Source organism: Schistocerca piceifrons, chromosome 1 (genome assembly GCF_021461385.2).
Source record: "Schistocerca piceifrons isolate TAMUIC-IGC-003096 chromosome 1, iqSchPice1.1, whole genome shotgun sequence".
Taxonomy (NCBI): domain Eukaryota; kingdom Metazoa; phylum Arthropoda; class Insecta; order Orthoptera; family Acrididae; genus Schistocerca; species Schistocerca piceifrons.
Genome location: NC_060138.1, coordinates 914,606,526 through 914,630,164, shown reverse-complemented (window position 1 = coordinate 914,630,164; position 23,639 = coordinate 914,606,526). Strand labels below are relative to the sequence as shown.

Here is a 23,639-nt window from a genome sequence, read left to right as displayed (position 1 = left end):
CTTTCAGGCCATGAACGTGATTATTAGCCATGGCAGAGGGACTGAACTGCGACCTAGAGGGCCGTCGCGACTGCGGAGACAAGTGGTGGAAGTTGTACGGTAATTCTATTTAATGTCTGCAGCAGAACTTGCAGATCTTCGGCTACAGCACCCCGGTCGAAGGGGCGGGGGGCGCAGGTGACTGGGGGCCACGGCCAGGCTGGCTCCGGTCACGAGCAAGATTCTGTGTATTAGGAGCAGCCCGTCCGTCCTCGGCACTGGCCGGGGAAGGAGGGGGTGACCTTGCAGCGCTGGAGACAGGCTGTAAACTTCCGGCCGGTTGCGATGGGCGGGAAGATTTGCGACGCTCGCCACGGGTTGGGGCCTGCTGTTCCCCAGTCCGTCCCCTAGCAATGGTCGCAAAACTAACACCAGGCTGGACTTTCTGTAGCACCTTGCAACGTTTGCGCGTTTTAAATGGACTGCACTCCCTTTAGCTGACAACATGCACCTCGCAGTTGCTGCATTGAGGGGGATCCTCACGCTTTTTGAGACATTCCTTGTTTTGGTGTTGGCCTGCGCACTTAACACAGCGTGCAGGCATAATACAGTTGTAGGCAACGTGATCCTGGCCCTGACAAGAATAGTACTGCGGCCTCTTGCCCTTGGCTCAGAGAGGTTCTACAGGAACATCAATGTCTGCGATTGCGGTTGTCATTGTCAACCAGGACAACGAGGAACAACGGCACTTTCTTGTGCGTCCTGGGGAATGTCAACTGCTCGACTGTGCGGGCAGCATAGCCCAGGTCAGCGAGCTCATGTGTCAGGTGCTGGGGTCCATCCTAAGGGGAAGGTGGCGAATGACCACCTTCAGGAGTTTGATGGACTCGGCATTGTGCATATAGCAATGCAACCCCTGTGCTCTAACGAAGTCCATGAGCTTCTTATGTTCGTCAATGGTGGAGGGGTCATTCCTGGAAATGTTGAAAGCTGTCACGTCTACGACCTCTTTGATCATCCGCCGGAAGTTCATGAAGTCCTCGGTCCACTTCATGACAACTGGCGAGGGTTGGGACGCTTTCGCACTGGAGGGGCGGATTCTGCTTCCATGCCCTCTTCAGGCGCCTCTACAAAACTATTTGGGCTTGACAGTGCGCCTCCGGTTTGGGGCAGTAAACCCATCTTCAGTGGCTGCCGTGGGCGTCATAGGGGCGTCGGACGCTGCAGCGTTCTTCTTGTTTTGCCTCCTGTCATGTAAAGTGGCTCTGAACACTATGGGACTTAACTACTGAGGTCATCAGTCCCCTAGAACTTAGAACTACTTAAACCTAACTAACCTAAGGACATCACACACATCCATGCCCGAGGCAGGATTCGAACCTGCGAGAACCGCTCGGCCACTCCTGCCGCCTGCCATGTAAAGTAGTTGCAGTCAGTTCGTCACTGTCAGTGGTGGCCTGTTGCACGTCCATCGGCGTTTCCACCGATAGAAGTGATTCCAGGTTTGCCTCTGGAATATCCAGAGCATCTGGAGCAAAGTTCTGTCCTGTACAGCCAGTGAAGTCTTGGTCAGTCTGTCCTATTCTGTTGGAATACCGTTCTTAGGTGTTGTAGCTCACCAGGTAAACGGTATTCCGACGGAATGGCTATTCCGATATGCAGATACGCCCTGCATTCCGTTCTAAGCACATTCGGAGCAGGGATGTAAATGAAGATGTGGAGGCACCCACTGCAACAGCGATCTTGTCCAATTTTGGCAGCATCTCTTTAAGGATACAAAGAATCATCAAAAAGCACGACATAAAGTGTGTTTTTCGGCCACCAGCAAAACTGAGAAATTAATTTTGCTCGGTCAAAGACTGCCTTGGCCTTAGGAAACGTGGCGTGTGTAAAATACCATGCCAATGTGGAAAATCTTATATGGGGCAGAAATGCCGAACCGTGCAAGAACGTTGCGTCGAACACCATCGTCCTAAGCGCGTGGGGCAACCTGATAAATCTGCAGTGGTGGAGCATTGCCTGGACACGAGACATCGCATGTTTTACGAAAAGAATGAAATTTTATCCCCAGCGTCATCTTTCTGGGACTGTGTTATTAAGGAGGCTATACATATCCGTACGGCGGACAATCTTATCAACAGGGATGCAGGTTTTCAACTAAGCGCCGCCGGGAATCCAGCACTGGCTGCCGTTGAATCAAAACAGGGAAAACAAGAACTTCCGATTCATGACACGACGCAACGCACTACTGAGTTTTAATTCCGCCTTTAACCACAGGAGCGTCCCGGCAGCGCAGTCACTGCCCATAGCGCACGTGCGGATGGCCTCTCCGCGGCTCCCAGTAGGGGGCACCAGGAGCGCCGCTTTCCTCCAACTACGAGCGTCTTCCCGCGTACGCGTATTGCCAGCTCCCAGCATGATAAATTTCGACGCCTGCGCGTGATTATCATCAGTTGAGCCTTGCAGGAGTGACAGCAGCAGCTACCTCCCTCTGATGATATCGAGCAGCTGCATCGATGAAATATTGTGCGAGTTACAGAATAGGATCCGAAGTTTCTTTGATTTGTGGCAGCCGTTTGATAATGCGGTATTCTTTGTTCGTCAAACATCCAGATCAGGAATCTTTTTGATTTTCATTTTTTTTTTGTTGGGATTTATGGATCATTGCGAGAGAAATGGATTTAAGAATTAGATTCTGAAATTTTGTTTAAGGAAAGATTACACATGTGAAGTTTAATTTTTGTATCTCTTGGGTCATAGTTGTGTGAGTGCAAAAAAAGGTTAACAGTTATTGAAGTTTCATTAAATGTTATTAAGCCAAATGATATACATTAGTATTGAGTTCATTTAATCCAGAGTCATTGTCCACATCCCAACTGTCAATTAATTTTCAATTTATTACAACAATTATCAAAAAATTATGAGTAAGAATGATAGCAATGATTTAGAGAATGCATTTCACCTTTACTTACCTCAGTAACTGTATTTCTCGAGGCGCGCTGTAGCTGCGAGAGCAATTTGCTCGGCGGTATCCAGTCTGGCGCAGGTAAGCCAAATAGTGTAGAAGACAGATTCTTTCTTTGATTAAATTTCACAGTTTTTTTCAATTTTTAGTTTCAAAGTTTTTAGTTTCAAGGTAATCAGTTTTTCATCGAAGTCTAAAGTCAGATTTTGTGATAACAAGTTTCAGACAGGGCACAATTTATGTAAATTCTTGCAGTGAGATTTCTGTATGTATTCTCGCAGTTGAATTTTGTTAACAACAGTTAGCGCTGCGTAAGCTGTCAGCTTTAAGGTCTGGTATGCGTGCCATTGAAAACAGGAGCCGGCCGCGGTGGTCTCGCGGTTCTAGGCGCTCGGTCCGGAACCGCACGACTGCTACGGTCGCAGGTTCGAATCCTGCCTCGGGCATGGATGTGTGTGATGTCCTTAGGTTAGTTAGGTTTAAGTAGTTCTAAGTTCTAGGGGACTGATGACCACAGATGTTAAGTCCCGTAGTGCTCAGAGCCATTGAAAACAGGAGGCCCAAACTAACAAGTTGAAACTAAAAACATTGAAACTAAAAATAAAAAACTGTGAAACTTAATTAAAGAAAGAACCTCTCATTATTTGGCTTACCTGGGCCGCATTGGATAACGCCGAGGAAATTGCTCTCGCATCTACAGCACCTCGCATCTACAACGCGCCTCGAAAAATTCAATAACTGAGATAAGCAAAGGTGCAATGCATTCTCTAAGAACATTGTAAAACGTAACGAAGTCCAGAAGCCCATCTCCAACGTCAAATCTAACGTATCTGCTCATACTAGCTCCACTCACCAAATCTAACGTAGCAATCCCATCAATTCAGTTGTAACATAGTACAGCTGATAGTACCATGTTTTACATTTATGGAGGTGATTATTTCGCTGCAGAAAGCGTTGGGTCACTACCAGACGCGCGCCAATTAATCTGTTAACAACGCTTCTTTATTACACACATGTATATAACAGTTGAGTGTCAACTTCCCAGGAACCGGAACCCACTCCAACCGCCCCTGCCCTCCTTCAAAGGCTTTGGACAAGGTGTATTTATACATCTTGTGACAATTACGTTCTTTGACATTAATATGTTATTTCATGTTTGATGTTACAATTGCAATAAGTTAATCCAACAAAAACTGACATTACAGAGTTTTAGTAGAAATGAAAACAAGTACAATGATAATGATATTTCCGAAATTAACGATCTTTTACACGTGCAATTTTGAAACATACATACAGTTAACAATTAAGTTCGTATTATTCAGTCCAGAACATTCTCGAATATCTTTACGTAATTTCATTAAATATGCGATTTTGTGAAACAATTTTGCGCTGGTAATACTTCTACAACATCAAAATTACGGTTCAAACGTTCAAAATGACTTGTTACGTACAACGTTTGAAGGCTAAAATGCGGAATAATTACGTACATCACAAAAATCTTTAAATCGTGTTATAAAAAATTAATGAATCGTTCTTCTAACAGTATTTATGATACAAATTGTGTTTCTAAATCAGGTTATGTCTCCAGTTTAAACGAATATTCTCTAGTGTTCGTAATATGTGAACATTGCACTGAATTTCTCTGTAGAATGTTTCAAAAACATTAATTACGAGTTTAATTACAGATTTTTAGATGGTGATTTCCGTAAGAATATGTTGTCCTGACTTGCAAAGATACATAAATGTTAAGCTTTTCCAAAATTAATGGTTTAAATAGTTAATTTGCGTTATGGTAAACAATGATTTTTAGTAATTGAATTATATAACTACAAAACTGAATGAAAAAGGTTACTAACATTTATACACTATAAACACTGATTCCAGAACTTGTTCTTTCTCTTCAAAACATCCTGAAATTCATATCAAAGTGATAATGACTTATCCTAACTGTACATTACTTTACCTGATTGTGAACATACATTAATTGGTCTGTGACACAGTTTAACATTTTCGATACAACTATTTCACACCGTTGCACTAAGTGACCTTATTCACTAAGTGTCCCTATACACTACCCATATCTGCTTTAGCGTTTATCGCATACTACGAAACCTGCTGTATCGGATACTCGACATGACCAAATGCAGCCTGTTTCGTTACAATTGCTATCATGTAAACGACAATTTAAGATTAAAAAGACAGCCAACATAACAGATCTTCTTTCACTAAAATCAGATAATTTTCAAGTCGGCCATACAAAAATTGCAGCAACATGGAGGTAGCTTGCAATAAATGTCATACTGGAAATGCCAATTACACACTGCGCAACAAAATTAAGGGATTACTTTTTCGAAACCCCGTGATTGTCTCTCCCCTTCAAATTTCGTCAAATGGATTTGAAAGGTGTCTAGCAGTTCCAAGCTGTACACCAGAGCAAAAACTGCGGTCGCTCTGCGCTCCAAAGGGGTGAGGTCACGTTCAGTGGGATTGCTGGCCCACGATGTCCTTAGAGAAGGGCTGAATCGCAATAGAGATGTCAACAGTATCAAAGACTGTCAACAACGTCTTCCTATTGACCCCCTGAGGCATTTTCGCGTCGATTATGAGTGGCGGTGTGTCTGAAACGTTTTCTTCGGCCACTCATAAGGAACTCGCGTTATTTCAACACTGGGCGTCGCGGTTCTGAACTCCATCACAGAGGCGTCAAAAGAAGTTGTGAAATGTGGGTAAAACGGGATGTGACGACCTTCCCGTCGTGTGATACGTCACGACTGTGTTATGCAGCATTGTGGGAAATTTGGTGCCAATGGGACATCATTAACCCACCTTACATGCTCTTGCCTTTTTTTCACATGTACCGACACCTTGCTGTTTGAAGCGACGTAGAACCCGAGGGTGACGTCACAAGGCGCCACGTTTCTGCGCCGTTACAAAGGAAAGTTGTAGGCACTTTTGAACCAAATTTCAAACTTTTGCGTCGGGAAATAGATATAAATTGACTAAATATACACCGAAATGCGGGGAAATTGAGAAAGCACTTGCATATCCTCTGGTTCGCGCAGAACAATTTTTACATGGGAATAAGTATGCGGCAGCAAAAGGAATCCGAGAACACATCGACATGGAAGCGAAGGGAATCTGTGAAGCAGTTTTTCTCCGTCGATGCAGCATTATACTGCATGTCTATTGAGGTACAGTGATACACACGAGTTGACTACTGTATTTGATGCTTTTGAGCAAGACAGAGAGCCATCCGCCTATAAACTTACATGCATCTGCGTTACAGGATAACAAAGAATGGATGGGGTGATCGATTGAGATGGTTCTGTAACGAGATACGATTTAATGGTGGACTGATGATGCATTCTAGACAGGAAGAAGTTGTTGTAGGCCAATTCTTCCACTGGTCTGTCAGGATTCATCAGTAGCATGACATAGCCTGCGTTCCACTCGTATGCTGCCACGCGTTCTGTATGTGGTTTAAAGCACTGTCTACTTCGGATCGTTAATGGTAAACCTGTCGGTCATCAGAGGACTTCCATCTCACGTGTGATGGAACGTGACGTATTCCCCTAAACGAACTATGATTTATGCGATGTACTTCATCCCCCTGTCGCATCTTGGGTGTAAAATCAAGACTTCAGCTTCACAACTAAGTTAGCGATAGGTGCTTGTGGGGCACTGCAATCCGCGTGTATACGTTTGCCTGACAGATGTGGTGTTTACAGAGTTAGTGACGGAACGACTTGTAATTTTCAAATGTCGGACGCAGCTGCTATGTGTTTATCTGTTTCCTTGTAAGAGGTATTCCTCCTTACTAACGATCATTTTATATTGGGCTGACAGAGGCATAGTATAATTTGTGAACCGCGATCGGATGTGAACAGTGGATGCTATACATCTCTGGAAAGCTATCTTGTGCTCGTATCACGCAGAGCCGATGTTTTAAGGCAGTAGTTTCTTCGGTTCGCTAACATAGTTTATCGTAGAGAAACTGGGAATAAGAATGTATGTCCTGCGCTTGAAATATATTTCTTACACTGGAATATTAACAGCGTTACATTCCATACGACTGATAGGTTGGAAACGCAAGCGATCTAACATTATAGCCTGTTTCAAGTACAGAACGTTGTAGCCTTAGCAGTGCATGTGTTTATGTTCTCTCTTACCAATACCTTCCAGGTACTGATCCTAGACTCTGGAATAACATTTTAAAATTGATAACTTGGTTGCTTAACGTAAAAATGCGTCGAACTCCATTCGCCTTGGAGCTCCATCGCACATAAAAATCATCCGTTTCTTGTTCTTCTTAACCGCCAGTTATTCCATGACGACATTTTCAAATCTGTTACTATACATCGATAAGGAGTGCTAACCTCCTCGACAACGGCACTTCTCGAGAAATCTTGTGCACTCGGTAAGCTCCATTCATTCACGAGACGTGGAATGTAGTGGTCTACTTCTGGTTGGTTGCAGATTAAATCGGTGGTGGTGTTGCAGGGCGGGTTGGTCAATGACAGTGTGAGGGGGTCTTTCAGTCTCTAATTTTACCCTAAGACTGCGAGAATGCTCTGTGACTCCCATCAGCGTAGAGATAGATCGCAAATTAAGCACTATGCTCGAGGTGTTAGAAATATGTAGAGCACTGTCTGATATACTTTTATGATGTATGTGTTCGAGAATTAACAATGAATGGACGTACTGCATAGTCATCTATCCACACTTGCAATGATACTCGCAAAGTGGAGAAGGGGTGGCTTAGCTATGATACTGAATTGGGAAACACGCTGTCACATCATTGGTTGGTGTTGAAATTAGTGTAAAATTGTTAAAATTGCTCACAGTATCAACTGTGATGCTAATTATTTCAGTACTTCAGTGGTGTCTTATCCATCCCATCTGTTGGTTACGACATAATGATTGACTGACTGCGCTTGTTTGAGTTGTAGAAGGAGTTTTGTGGCGGGGTGATACCTTCTGCAGATGGCTGGCACCGAAACAGTGATCGCATACATGACTGCAACATGAGGAATCAGTCGAAACGGAACCCAGAGCCATCAGCTATTCGGTCAATGTGACAGATGAGTTTAAATGTAGTTTGGAAACCCACGCCAAAGCAGTAAAACTCGTACAATTTCTTTATATTGTAAATCACTTTTATTTAAAGTCATCCAGTGTGTGCAGTGTGGTATGGTAACAGCAGTAACATTATGATTCACGCAGTGCGACGTCTAGAGGTAGCCCAAATGACCTATCTTCCCTCCAAAATTCAAACATCCCGCCAGGGTGGTGTGGCAGGGGGTGTGGCACTTTCCAGCCACATTGGGTAACGGTACTCGAGCCATCAGTTGACGTCACGGCAGCCATCTTGAATGACGACAGTCGCATCACAGCGCGACGTCTTGGATAACTGTGCTTTGGGGTGATGTCCATGATGTCTGTGAGAGGTAGTGGATCAGAACGTCTTAATGTCAGTTTAGAACCTGACACAGACCTCGAGGTTGTGGCAGATAAACAACATGTTTGGCAGTGGACAAAGTGCGTTAGAGCAGAAAGAAAAATAAAGTTCAAACAACAAGACAGGGCCACAGGGGGCGCCTCTTGCGACTTACAGTATAGTCCGCGGGATATGATCATCCTGCTAGGGTGCAGGTGCCATCTATAAACTGGTCTGTGCATTTGATCAATACCTGTATATTTAATAGGACTGTCGTATGTACTCAATGCCTGCACGCATGTGGTCTTTGTTTTTGATATATGGGAGGAGAGAGTTCTCTATCGGATGAAGTTAGCTGAGCTTTTATAGTTCGTAATTTTTCTCTGATGGATGATACGGAATAATGACGATAGCATGTTGCGGAGATAGATGTGAACGGACGTGGATCTGTAGTACTTGTATGTAGTTTGGGGGTGCACCACAGCGCAGTAGCAGAAATCCTCGTCATTCTCTGGGTTCCTGTTTTCATTGAATGGTCAAAACACAGTCCTCTCACAGTGTAGTATGTTTCTACATGGATTGCAGGAGGTGGTAGATGTAGCTTTCTCCAACTTGCTACTCAGTTCCGACTTACATTGGAACAACCACATGCGAAAATCTACAGGGTAGCGTAGAGTTTGAGGGGTAGTTGCAAGATGCCTAGGGGCTACCTAAAACAATGTTGGAATTTTACTGTAGCAGATAGTTTCGAGAAAGGCGGCTCTTTTTGAGATATGAGAGTGCCAGAAATATGATTCACTAGTGACTGTAATCATTAGAGGACTTCTCTATAGGATCCAACGCAGGAATGTGGTTGAATGGAAAGACATGATTCCAAATCATAGACATCAATTCGAGCAGATAGTGTAACACTAGAGATCTGAAAAGCTAGTGTACACTTCTTACAACTTCAATCAGCACACCATCTACTACTGTTTGTGAAACTTCTTAATCAGTCATCGCCTATAGCTCAGTGGAAATATTGCAGAACCTCTGACATGGTATCGAGACAGAATACATTACAAATACTGGAAAAATATCTAGTGGCGGCGGCGTGAGGGGGTTGCAAATACCTGTTTCATACCATTCTCCTTAGCCGAATCACTTTCAAAATTGAGCGATTTTATGACGAGGTTGCATCGTGGGTTACATGTAACCAGACTGATGGTGTGATAATATACACTCTGGCGATCACCGTCTCGGTATTCTTCCGAAAAAACCACGTCATTCGTAGGTAATGGCATATATGGATTTATAAAGCCGGTAGAGCTTTTAACATGGATATTTGTGAGCACCTGTAGAACCAAGACTGCTTGTGACAGTAACATACAGTAATTGTTGGGATCGGGTTTTTAACATCTGGAGATTTGTAAGACGCTTCAATCTCTCTTTCTAAGACACGATGGTAGCACTCACAAGAAAAACTTATGAGACATGCATTTTCTCTGAGTATTATTTTGTATTGTCTGGAGTCATTTATCGACGAAGTATTAAACTTAGTAGTAGGGAGTGCGTGATAGGTTCGCCTTGAGCATCAGGCTTATAAAGGATGTGTCTGTGTTCCGACAGGTGCACAGGAAATGACTATGTCCATTTGTAAGGATGATATGGAGTTGACGCTGAGTACTGTGATAGCAAAGGGAAGAGTATGTCAACTCATAGGAATGGTACTGATATTTCTATTTCCAGAGCCACAGCCGTCAACAGGTTGTATTTCCGATACTTCGCTCATTGTCGAATGTCGTTCAACTGAGACCACGATCGTAACACTTAGTTGTAAGTACAGGGATAAAATATATATGTGAACGATTTCGTAAAATGATTCTGTCTATGCGTGGTCTGTGGTGGGCCTGATTGATGTTTCCCGTTAATGGCAGTAGCCATCCAAATACAAAGATCTGTTGGAATGCAGGAATGTAGCTGAGTTAACTGTGTCGTCCTCTAAACGGCAGATTAGCGAACTAATACTTAGTATGTGTTGGGCATCTTTCGTGATCCCATGGAAGTTTGAGAAGATTGAATAGGGGTGTTTGTTTGCACTTAACCATTATTCTGTCCTATGTATATAGTTCTGCTGAATGATTCTGCACATTTTGTACCTTTATTTAGCTGAGGGAACATGGACTGTGGTGCGTGCTTCTAGCAGGTGAAAATTTCGAGACTTTATTTAGTTGAGGAAACATCGATTGTGGTGTGTGCATCTAGCAGGTGAAAGACAAAAAATGTTCAAATGTGTGTCAAATCCTATGGGACTTAACTGCTAAGGTCATCAGTCCCTAAGCTTACACACTACTTAACCTAAATTATCCTAAGGACAAACACACACACTCATGCCCGAGGGAGGACTCAAACCTCCGCCAGGTGAAAGACATGCTTGCAGGTTCTCTAGACATGAGAAACACCTTAGTTGACTCAGTAAATTATAGGAATGATTTGGAATCTGTTTCCTCACTGACATCGGTATTCATGACTGGAAATATCATTTTCCTCTATTTGTTTCGAGTTCTCATGTAAAGGTCTTTGCAGATGGGACAAGTTTCTAGTTACTCAGTGGTCTAGAACATGCTCCACCCTGCTAAAGTTCAGGGTTTGTAGAGAAATAATATCCAGTCTGTATCTTGGGAATTATGTTGCACAAGCGATCGGTGGGATGTTGCCGTGTGCTTGATATCGAGAAGTACCGTGAAAATGGTATAATATTATGGCAAACCATGAAAAATACATGTGTTCTTGTAATCCCCGAGTCTGGAGATGGGTATAGAAAAGAGAGCACACAAGCAGGTCTGGAACAGAAACAATAACGCGTTTTTGCCGAGGGGAAACGAGCCTGACTTTGTAGAACAGTTCTGAGAGTGACTTTGGTCCACTGAGGGCACTCTGGTCACTGATCGGGGGTGGATGACGGTCGACCTCACATGGAAATATCTAGTGCTGCGAGGAGTATATATGGTGCTGTCTGTCTTCGTGGTATATGTACGACTGATGTAAAAGGAATGATTATGTATGATGGCGCAGGATAGGAAATGTATGTTTACTACATCGACAAGGTACACGTTGATATATTGTTGGGTTGGAGATCAGTTTCACACTCTAATATTCAAGCTCCTGTCCTCAGAGAGAGGGCAGTGTAATTGAGTAAGAGTCTTTTCATATTTGACGAAATGTGGGGGCACTTTGCGGGGCTTAATTGTCAGTGCAATATGTCTATCTGTGTAAAATAGTTTTTGCTGCTGAAAGTCTCGCCTGCAGAAAGAAAGAAAAGGCGGATGGTGATCCCAAACCAGCTGCATCAGTAATTTGGAGGGTAAATTCGATAAGAGCCAATCATAATGCTTGATTCATTCACACAACATCCTTTGTGCCGGGATATAGGAGTCTCTACATTGCGGTGAGAACGTTTGCGTATGTTGAAAGGAGAAAGGGTAACACGTGATAGGTGGGGTGCCACGTTAAGACTATCAGGAGGAATGCATTCGGCGTTATTTCGCGCTATTTTCGTAAACAGGTTCTGTTAGGGCAAGAATTTCCTTGCATACAAGCTGAGATATCAAGAAAGTGAGCTTTAGCTATTACTGGGACAGTATACAATTTCCGAGAGGTCGACTTGGCTCATATTTTACGAGGGCAGTTCAATAAGTAATGCAACACATTTCTTTTCTCGGCCAATTTTGGTTGAAAAAACCGGAAATTTCTTGTGGAATATTTTCAAACATTCCCGCTTCGTCTCGTATAGTTTCATTGACTTCCGACAGGTGGCAGCGCTGTACGGAGCTGTTAAAATGGCGTCTGTAATGGACGTGCACTGCAAACAACGGGCAGTGATCGAGTTTCTTTTGGCGGAAAACCAGGGCATCTCAGATATTCATAGGCACTTGCAGAATGTCTACGGTGATCTGACAGTGGACAAAAGCACGGTGAGTCGTTGGGCAAAGCGTGTGTCATCATCGCCGCAAGGTCAAGCAAGACTGTCTGACCTCCCGCGTGCGGGCCGGCCGTGTACAGCTGTGACTCCTGCAATGGCGAAGCGTGCGAACACACTCGTTCGAGATGATCGACGGATCACCATCAAACAACTCAGTGCTCAAACTGACATCTCTGTTGGTAGTGCTGTCACAATTGTTCACCAGTTGGGATATTCAAAGGTTTGTTCCCGCTGGGTCCCTCGTTGTCTAACCGAACACCATAAAGAGCAAAGGAGAACGATCTGTGCAGAATTGCTTGCTCGTCATGTGGCTGAGGGTGACAATTTCTTGTCAAAGATTGTTACAGGCGATGAAACATGGGTTCATCACTTCGAACCTGAAACAAAACGGCAATCAATGGAGTGGCGCCACACCCACTCCCCTACCAAGAAAAAGTTTAAAGCCATACCCTCAGCCGGTAAAGTCATGGTTACAGTCTTCTGGGACGCTGAAGGGGTTATTCTGTTCGATGTCCTTCCCCATGGTCAAACGATCAACTCTGAAGTGTATTGTGCTACTCTTCAGAAATTGAAGAAACAACTTCAGCGTGTTCGTTGGCACAAAAATCTGAACGAACTTCTCCTTCTTCATGACAACGCAAGACCTCACACAAGTCTTCGCACCCGAGAGGAGCTCACAAGACTTCAGTGGACTGTTCTTCCTCATGCACCCTACAGCCCCGATCTCGCACCGTCGGATTTCGATATGTTTGGCCCAATGAAGGACGCAATCCGTGGGAGGCACTACGCGGATGATGAAGAAGTTATTGATGCAGTACGACGTTGGCTCCGACATCGACCAGTGGAATGGTACCGTGCAGGCATACAGGCCCTCATTTCAAGGTGGCGTAAGGCCATAGCATTGAATGGAGATAACGTTGAAAAATAGTGTTGTGTAGCTAAAAGATTGGGGAATAACCTGGTGTATTTCAATGCTGAATAGAACAACCCCTGTTTCAGAAAAAAAATGTGTTGCATTACTTATTGAACTGCCCTCATACATAGCTATGTGATGTCAGAATATAATTGAGAAACTTTTAGATGGTGAGTCGCCATGCTGACATTTCGCGGCGATGTGTCAGTCACACTGGGGCAGATACGCACGGCTGGATGTAGCTCATATGTTCCATTAGGATCGCTAAGGAGAAAGCAACCTGTGCTATTCTGGAGCAGATTTCTATAGAGTAGTCTATGACATCAGTATCCATAGGTATAGCATCAGCAGCGGTAAACACATGTGCATGAGTTCCAGAGGATGACTTGGCGCTTGTTTAGTGATGTCACTATAACATTTGAAGAACTTTCACATGCGATCGGGACCAGACTGAGAGTGATGGGTCACACTGGCTTGCATCTGGCGTCGAAGTGCTGTGCAAATAGGCAGTGTGGTCACATCAGCAATGGTGTCTAGGTGAACATGTATTTCGAGAGGAATTTCTCAGGTGTCAAGTATGAAAGGGATGCCGCCGCCTCATGCTTGAGAGACCTGAACAGGCACTCATGCATGGCTTGGCAGTTGACGGCTGCATCACTTCATGGGGGCTGCCGCTAGCCTCCTGTGCAGTCCCGTGGACAGGGGGCATCGTGCAGTGCCTGCACATGTCTGTTGTACTATTTCTTGGGCGGGTCTGTAGGCTGTGCTATGTGTTATTTGGATCGTGTACAAGTAATGAGCATGTCTACACATCAGTGTAACGCATTATTTAGGAGCGGTTTGCATGTCTACACTGTAATTATTCGGGTAATTTAGGAGTTGTTTGTTGTGCATTATTTAGGAATAGTTTACAGGTCTGTAGGCTATATGGCGTGAACCGAAGCGTGTCAGAGCGTTTTGTATCAGTGTGATAAATATACTATATCTCAAAATCCTTCCCTAAATAAATTGTTGCAAAATAAATAAAGTACACTCCTTCCTTACTCTCACAAGCAGCCCAGCGCAGGCTGAGTCATTTCCCCCTCCAGACTGTCATCTTGGGTTATGTCATAGAACAGATGACAACGCCCTCTGATGACAGTACGGTGTACTTGGTCCAGAACTCGTGGTGACCACACTGTTTCCCGCCATCTTGGATAATGGTACCTGCGTCATCAGCTGACGTCATGGCCGCCATCTTGGATTAAGTCACAGAACAGACTACAGAGCTCTCTGGTGGTATTACAGTGTACTAGGTAGCAAGCACATGCTTGCCACATGAAAACATGCCAAGCTACCTACAGTAATTAACACACAAGTGATCTGGAAAATTCATGCACACCAAATCTAAAGAATAAACAAAAATGAAAACCCATGGATGGTGGCACATTGGTGTCGTAACATGTTTGGGTACTGAGAAAAAACGGTGTTTTGCATAACTGGTGGACCTCACGTCCAACAATTCTGTTGGATAAATTTAGAAACCTGGAACTCGACTAAAACTGAGCGAACATTCTGTTCAGAGGCATATAGATATAAATTTTTCCAACGATTAACACTCGAATAGAGAAGGAAAAATGCACTGTACAATCTCTTGAGAGTTACTGATATAGAAGCAGAAAGTGATGAAACCTAGTCAAACTGTGTAACAAATGACAGATCGTAAATAAAACACAGTTTCAAACAAGGAATTTGTTGTATTAACGTTTGTGAAACATTCGAAATGTTGCACCAGTTTCTTGTAGCTCAAAACAGTACCGTGGAATTTCTCCAGTGTCTTGCGAGTGCACTTCGGCCCCTGTTACCAAGAGCATGTTTTTCCAGTACTCCGCTATGTGATGACCGATGTTTCCAAAAAAAACTAAACTTATGAGTTGGGTATAAATGTTAATTCTACAATATTCAATGATATCAATGAATAAAAGTATGTGGACTTCTGTACTTGGTTTTTTAAGGTTTTTATTTCCGACGCACATTTCGGAGCTAAATTTCCAACATGAGGGTTTACAAGAGTCACTAGAGACGCTTCGTCATGACCTGGTGAGCAATTACACCTGCATATTGCGAAAATATGCTTCAACGCTGGTTCATGTTAAAATTGATCTAAGCTGTTTGGCATTCATAAATGAAGATCACAACATTGTGAATGTTCTACAGCTTTAAGTTATTTCGTTGACAGATTTTCGGTTTACATGGCCTTCATTACACTTTGGCTATCGTCGCCAACGAGTGTACAATATTCGTAAACAACACTGAAAAAGACGTTACACATCGAGAGAGAGGTACGAAAATAGAGTAAATGCCATCTTTGGCAGTGCAGTTGTTATGTAACCGAAAATCTTAATCAGTACAAACAGTAGATAAATATAAAGGAAACAAACCAGAAAAACATTAACATTACACCTCGAAAAACTGTGTGTGTGTGTGTGTGTGTGTGTGTGTGTGTGTGTGTGCGTGTGTGTGATACCTGAAGATGTGGTGGATTGGAGGAGGACAACATTACCAAGTATCACATTTACCAGTCAGGAATGATGATCTGGGATGCCATTTCTATTCGTAGCGGAGCAGAACCTCTTTCTGTGTTATCCGCAGCACCCTTTCAGCGCAACGATACGTTGACGATACTCCTCCGGCCGCAGTGGCCGAGAGGTTCTAGGCCCTTCAGTCTGGAACCGCGCGACCGCTACGGTCGCAGGTTCGAATCCTGCCTCGGGCATGGATGTGTGATGTCCTTAGGTTAGTTAGGTTTAAGTAGTTCTAAGTTATAGGGGACTGATGACCTCAGATGTTAAGTCCCATAGTGCTCAGAGCCATTTGAACCATTTGACGATATTCTACGCCCCGATTTGTTGCTCTTCATCGCAAGCCATCCTGGTCTGACATTTCAGCAAGATAATGCCTGCCCACACACTGCGATAGTTTCTACTTCTTGTCTTCGTGCTTGCCAAACTCTAGCTTGGCCAACGTAATCACCGGATCTCTCCCAACTGATAACATTTGGAATATTACGGACAGGGTCCACCAAACAGCTCTGTATTTTGTCGACCTAACGCGCCATTTGGGCAGAATTTGACACGATATCCCTCAGGAGGACATCCAACAAATCTGTCAATCAATGACAAGCGAATAACTGCTTGCATAAGGGCCAGAGGTGGACCAATTCGTTATTGACTTGCTCTTTCTCTTAAATACATCATCCAGTTTTTCTGATACTGTCATCATTTGTTTGTCTGTGCACGACATTTATCGATTTCTGTCCCATTTGGATAATTTTTTCGTGGCGAGTCTTTTTTTTTTCTTAGATGTACTCGTATATTCAGCTGTGCAGTCAGTTTAAGAAAACAGGGTGAGTCGCGTAAGATGTAACGGATCAAGATATCGAATCGACGTTTCCAGCACGGCACGTAATTTTGTTGCGCTGTTAATACTGTTCAGTCTTGTGTCAAACAGATATTAAAGCGAGCGTGATTTTTTTTATTGGCATGCTAAATCTGTGAAAAAGACGAGTTCGTTGACTCAATGCTTGATAATGATGACGTTAAAACTTTCACAAAAACATCCACAAAAGTGTTTACTAATTGAAGGTCAAGGCGGCTGGTGTAATGCCAAGCTCTGCCCTTGTATCAAGCCTTTCGATTATTTGCTTGTTTCAACGCAAAACCTTTTCACTTAGCCGGCCGGGATGGCCAAGCGCTTAAAGGCGCTACAGTCTGGAACCGCGCGACCACTACGGTCGCAGGTTCGAATCCTGCCTCGGGCATGGATGTGTGTGATGTCCTTAGGTTAGTTAGGTTTAAGTAGTTCTAAGTTCCAGGGGACTGATGACATTAGAAGTTAAGTCCAATAGTGCTCAGAGCCATTTGAACCATTTGAACCTTTTCACTTAAAAATGAGTACACACACACACACATCTGAAACAGTTTTCCCAAGGCCTTCTAATAAACAGAAGTTAGCATAAAGTTCTATTTATAAAAACCGTAGCTGATATGGCTAGGAGGAAACACGTTTTATCTTAGTAGTGGAGACCTGTCTTCTCGAACCATGCAACGACTGAACCTGACACCAGGGGCCGTCTTGGCGGCATTTACACCGCAATAAGGAGCACTATACCACTGTACTCGTCTTTTCAAGAACTTTCGAATGCCATTAGAAAAGTACATCATTGAATTTAAAACAATCATGTCTGCTCCAATGTCTCTGTTGATACAAGAGTCTTAACGGCGCAATAAACTTACCCATCCCTCTGCATACCATCGTTTACGGAAAACCACGTTTCAATATTTTGAACCTATCGCGACTCATCCTGTGTTTAAAGCCGTTTAGTCAGGTTAGGAGGAGTGATTTCATTAGTCGTAACACTGCTCTTTGTCGCCACTGTGGCTCTATCAGTAAAGAAGCTTTACTGCACTTTTGCGCTAACGAAATCACATCTCCTAACCTGACTAAACGGCTTTAAAAACAGGATGAGTCGCGACAATGATTTTGAATACCACTGAAAATGTTCCTGTTCTAGCCGCTTCAGTCCGGAACCGCGTGACTGCTACGGCGCAGGTTCGAATCCTACCTGGGACATGGATGTGTGTGATGTCCTTAGGTTAGTTAGGTTTAAGTAGTTCTAAGTTCTAGGGGACTGAAGACCTCAGGTTAAGTCCCATAGTGCTCAGAGCCATTTGAACCATTTTTGATCTCGGTGTTTCACTTATGATCCAGATACTAAGCGCCAATCCATGCACTGGATGCGCCCAACTTCACAGAGAGCGAAAAAGATTCAAAGCGATGGTGATTTTTTTTTATGTTCATGGAATTGTGTATCTTCGCAGGGTTCCTGAAGGTCAGAATGTTAACCAACATCACTGCCTTGAGGTTCTTGCTCAACTCAGTGAGAAAATAAAGAAAAAAGGACCCGAATTGTGGAAGTCAAGACAACGTATCGGTTCATAACGCATTGTCTATTAAGAGGTTTCTAGAGAAGTACAGCATCTCAATGTTAGACCACCCAGATTTCCGCCTGACCCAGCACCTTGTGTATTGCCCAAGACGCAATGTGCATTAAAATTGACAAGACTTCAGTTCGTTGAAACAATGAAAGAAAAGGCGGCATACGTCATCAAGGAGCTCACAGAGAAAGACTTCCAGCATTGTAAATATGAATGTTTTTGAAATAAAATTTTCGCTGCAATAGTCTCTGGCAGCCATAGTTGCGAGTGCTTAACCATAATAATAAACATGTTTCCCAGTATCATCGTCTTACCCAATGTTAGTTATATAGAAGTATCTGACCTTAGTAACTTGGCTAATGAATCCATTTCCACATAGACGAAGAGACGGTCATCCGCTACTTCCTGCCCTTAACAACTGTTCTAATGTGTTCCTTGAAACTTTCGCGACGGACTAGTTATAGATGTGGTTGTCGGGCAAGACGTCAGATGTCGTGGAGGACAGATGCGTTTTACATCGACTAGCGTGCACTTTATTGCGCTTTTGCACTAGTGTGTTTCAGAAAAAAAATTCCATAGGACTAGGCGCATAATATTCGTAGTAGATTTGCGACTTGTCGCGTATACACCAACTGAGTCGTAACCGACAATTTTCAAATGGTTCAAATGGCTCTGAGCACTATGGGACTTAACATCTGAGGTCATCAGTCCCCTAGAACTTAGAACTACTTAAACCTAACTAACCTAAAGACACCACACACATCCATGCCCGAGGCAAGATTCGAACCTGCGACCGTAGTGGTCGCGCGGTTCCAGACTGTAGCGCCTAGAACCGCTCGGCCACTCCGGCCGGCTCGACTATATTCTCTCTATGGTTTCAATTTATTGCGGACGTGCTGTTGCCTCAGCAGACTTACAGTGATCATGTATTTGCTGGGAAAACAAAAGATGACTTTAGTGCATTACAGGCATGTAAGTAAAGAAGTTTGGGCATAAGGTGTCTGTATCAGAATATTCACAGTCTTTCGATGAGACACTACATAAATCAGTCTCACGATCTACTAGTTGGTACAAAGTGAATCCAAATAAGGCACACGAAGCGCATTACAGGACAGTCAGTCACTCAGAGCGCAGCGTACCTGTGGCGATGTTGTGGTCCCCGACGAGCAGCGCGAGCGTGTCAGCTGTGTAGAGCAGCAGGCAGTGCGCGGCGGTGACGGCGTGGCGCGTCGAGATGATGCTGGCGCCGCACACCACCTGCTCCTGCTCCAGGTCCACCAGCCCCGCCATCATGGGGTACTCGTTCACGCCCGTCTCCTTCCCGTTCACGATGCGCGTCTGCAAAAGTCCAGCAGCCGCCACGTAGTCATAGTGGACTCGTACATGCAGATCCGCACTGATGAGCGGAAAACGACCGTACCTCATACATTTTCGCTTACTAACGGGCAAGGACAGCAGAGGGACTACTGAAAATGAAACTTCCTGGCAGATTAAAACTGTGTGCCCGACCGAGACCCGAACTCAGGAACTTTGCCTTTCGCGGGCAAGTGCTCTACCGAAGCACGACTCACGCCCGGTCCTCACAGCTTTACTTCTGCCAGTATCTCGTCTCCTGCCTTCCAAACTTTAGAGCACTTGCCGCGAAAGGCAAAGTTCCCGAGTTCGAGTCTCGGTCGGGCACACAGTTTTAATCTGCCAGGAAGTTTCATATCAGCGCACACTCCGCTGCAGAGTGAAAATCTCATTCTGGAAACATCCCCCAGGCTGTGGCTAAGCCATGTCTCCGCAGTATCCTTTCTTTCAGGAGTGCTGGTTCTGCAAGGTTCGCAGGAGAGCTTCTGTAAAGTTTGGAAGGTAGGAGACGAGATACTGGTAGAAGTAAAGCTGTGAGGACCGCGCGTGAGTCGTGCTTCGGTAGCTCAGATGGTAGAGCACTTGCCCGCGAAAGGCAAAGTTCACGAGTTCGAGTCTCGGTCGGGCACACAGTTTTAATCTGCCAGGAAGTTTCATATCAGCGCACACTCCACTGCAGAGCGAAAATCTCATTCTGGACTACTGAAAATACTAGTATGTAGAGTCAGATCATACCTGGAAAACTTGAGTGAACAAAAGAAGGACTCAATACACGAGAGGCAAATGTGGTATACTCATAACGGAATAGCTTGCTGCCTTTTGGAGACTATTGGGAGGGCTGCACCGATGGGTGGGCTCGTGCTTGGTCTGTGGAGTATGTCTGTAGATGTAGATAAAAAAAAAGATAACATCAAAATACAAGCATCTATGAAAATCTGCAGGAGAATGAAGGGCTTCACAAGAAGATATTTAATAAAAAATGAAAACATTCGAAATGATTTGAACGAACAAGCTGATAATGAGGAAATAACTGAATGTGGGAGAAGGCAGAAACAACATGTCAAATGTGAACAGACTGAGCAAAAAGTTAGCAAATTTAAAACTGTATGTGGGGCCATTCAAATAGCTGTTAAAAATAAAGCTAGGAGAAAAACGAAAATGAAATTTTATAAAGTAATGGCCTTACCCACATTGGGATGTACGAGGATAGATAAGATACGAAAAGAAGATGACAGAATGAAATGCAAAATAAGTATATAATAAATCTTAAATAATAGGCAGGATTGGACTGGTTGCTTACAAAGAATGGAGAATACTAGGCTTAATAATTGTGGCGAATGGCATGGAAAGGAAACGGGACGGGAAAGTGGAAGGAAATAATTATCTCCAGCCGCGCAGGGCACTGCGGCAATGCAACGGCGAGAGTTGAATATTTGTGCCGGACCAGATATCCAACCCGGATGCTCTGCGTCTATAGAACGGTTACCTTAACCGCTCGCCCATCCGGACAGTCTTTGCGTCGCACCAAACTCGCAACTACCCGCCCATTTACCCTCTACTCGCAGGTTTCTGAATCCCGTAGGAGTTCGTACGTTGGTTGTGCACTCGCACTGAATCTTTTTTCATCGAACAGCCGTCGCACCCATAGAATTGTAGATATGAGTGGTGTCAGTTCTGTCGGACGTGTCCAACTCACGCCTGAGGGAAAAAAAGAGATTGAGGACGACCCAGTATACGCTAGAGACAACTGTGAAGCCGTAATGGGCAAGAATGTCTACGAGCGTGGTCTGATAAGTTTGATTAATTTTCATGAAATAACGGAACATTTTTGTAGCGCCTTCATTGTTGGTAAACTTGATTATTTCAAGGATCGTATAAAGAATTTCAACAATGTGCAGCGTACAGTTCATTGTTGACAGCCGTCTGAATTGATCACTTTATCGACTACGATTGAAAATGGAGAAATCCGACTTTTATGTTGTTATCAAATATTTTTCATTTCAAGCGTTGGACTGGCGCACAAATTACAACACAACGGGATGAAGTTCACGCAGACTCTGGACCATCACTCAAAACCATTTACTTTTGGATTAATGAATTTAAACGTGGTGAGGCAAGTACTCCGGCCGTCCATTGGAGGCCATCACAAAGTAAACCATTACAGGATCCATGATATGGTAATGCAAGACTGTCGAATAAAATTTCACGAGATTGCTGAGCCTGTAGACATTTCAACTGAGCGAGCGCGTAATATCCTGCCCGGAGAACTGGCTGTGAAGAAGCTGTGTGCGACGTGGGTGCCAAGTCTGCTTTCAATTGCCGAAAAGCACATCTGGCACCACATTTCGACATTAAGTTTGGTAATATTTAATCGCAGTCTACATGAGTTCTTGCTCCCATTTGTGACTGTTGATGAAATCGGGATCCATCATTACGCACAAGAGTCACAACGGCGGACAAAATTGTGGACAGAAGCTGGTGAAAGATCACCGAAGAAGGAAAAGACCATTTGATCAGCTGGTAAGATGATGGCCACTGTTTTTTGGGATTCCCAAGGAATAATCCTCATAGATTACTTGGAAAAAGGCAGAACCATAACTGGGTATTATTATGTTTCATTGTTGGATGGTTTGAAAATTGCGTTGGCTGAGAAAGGACCAAGGTTGGCACGCAGAAAAACACTCTTTTCTTTTAAGAGGATAATGCAGCACCCCACACGTCAGCGATAATTGGGGTTTGAATTGGTTGCTCATCCACCTTATTCACCAGACTTAGCCCCAAGTGACGCCTTACTGTTCCCTAACTTGGAACTTTGGCTTGCTGGGAAGAACTTTTCATTAAATGAAGAAGTGATAGTTGCACTTGAGGAGTATTTTGTAGAGTTAGGCGGAACCTATTTTTCTGGTGGGATGAAAAAGTGGAGGTTTCCCTCAAAGGAAACTACATCGAAAAGTAAGATGTTATGAAACAAACATTTTTTAATAATTTTTTTTAGCCAGCTTTATCAAACTACTCCCATAATTCATGAAGTGAGATGAAGAACAAGATGATGATGATGATGACGAAAGACTACCCAAGAAAACCCTAAACTACAAGCCGAAAGGAAGGAGAGACATTGTATTGTATTGTATTGTATATGATCTGGGGACCTAGAAACGACGCAGCGCAGTGGTCCACAACCCCACGACGACTACCGCAGTCCACTTCACCCCTCCGTCGCCCTAAACCGAACCCAGGATTATTGTGCGGTTCGGCCCCCGGTGGACCCCCTAGGGAACGTCTCACACCAGACGAGTGTAATCCCTGTGTTTGCGTGGTAGAGTAATGGTGGCGTACGCGTACGTGGACAACTTGTTTGCGCAGCAATCTCCGACATAGTGTAACTGCGACGGAATAAGGGGAACCAGCCCACATTCGCCGTGGCAGATGGAAAACCGCCTAAAAACCATCCACAGACTGGCCGGTTCACCGGACCTCGACACAAATCTGCCGGGCGGATTCGTACCGGGGACCAGGCGCTCCTTCCCGCCCGGAAAGCCGTGCGTTAGACCGCACCGCCAACCGGGCGGGCTAGGAGAGACATGGTCGACCAAGGAAATGATGGATATAAACTCTGTGAAGAGAGAATACATTGAATGAAAAACGATGACAATGCGTAATGTATGAGGCTGCGAGTGTTACCTGCTTCCTGACGCCGCAGGTGCAGTCGGCGGGCGCCGGCTGCTGCTGCTGCACGGCAGTGACGGTGCAGGAGAAACGCGAGCCCGCGTTGGTGATCGCCGTCTGCAGCGCCACCACCAGCCGGTTGGCGTCGGACGACTGCGAGAAGCTGCCCTCGCCGCAGTACAGGTGCGCGTCCGACAGCGATGCGTCGCCAGACGTCGACACGCTGAGGCGCGCCGTGTCGCACTGTCCCGTCTGTGGGCAGCCGGCATCAGCGTCACGACGGCAAAGGCCAACCGCTAAACTGACGCGTCTACACTGATGTGACAAAAGTCGTGGGATATCTCCTCATATCATGTCGGACCTACATTGCCGGAAGTGTGCAGCTACAC

The 23,639-nt window shown here is 44.4% G+C and overlaps 1 protein-coding gene across 1 annotated transcript in view; it reads right to left on the bottom strand.

The window, feature by feature from the left end:
• LOC124794099 (venom serine protease-like) overlaps positions 1-23,639 on the bottom strand; it is a 283,573-nt gene that overhangs the window by 71,286 nt on the left and 188,648 nt on the right. The window contains exons 3-4 of the mRNA XM_047258072.1: positions 23,266-23,502; positions 19,371-19,569 (exon numbers count right to left, since the gene is read on the bottom strand). Of these exons, the coding sequence (XP_047114028.1) occupies positions 19,371-19,569; positions 23,266-23,502 (436 nt within the window). The remainder of the gene's footprint in view (positions 1-19,370; positions 19,570-23,265; positions 23,503-23,639) is intronic.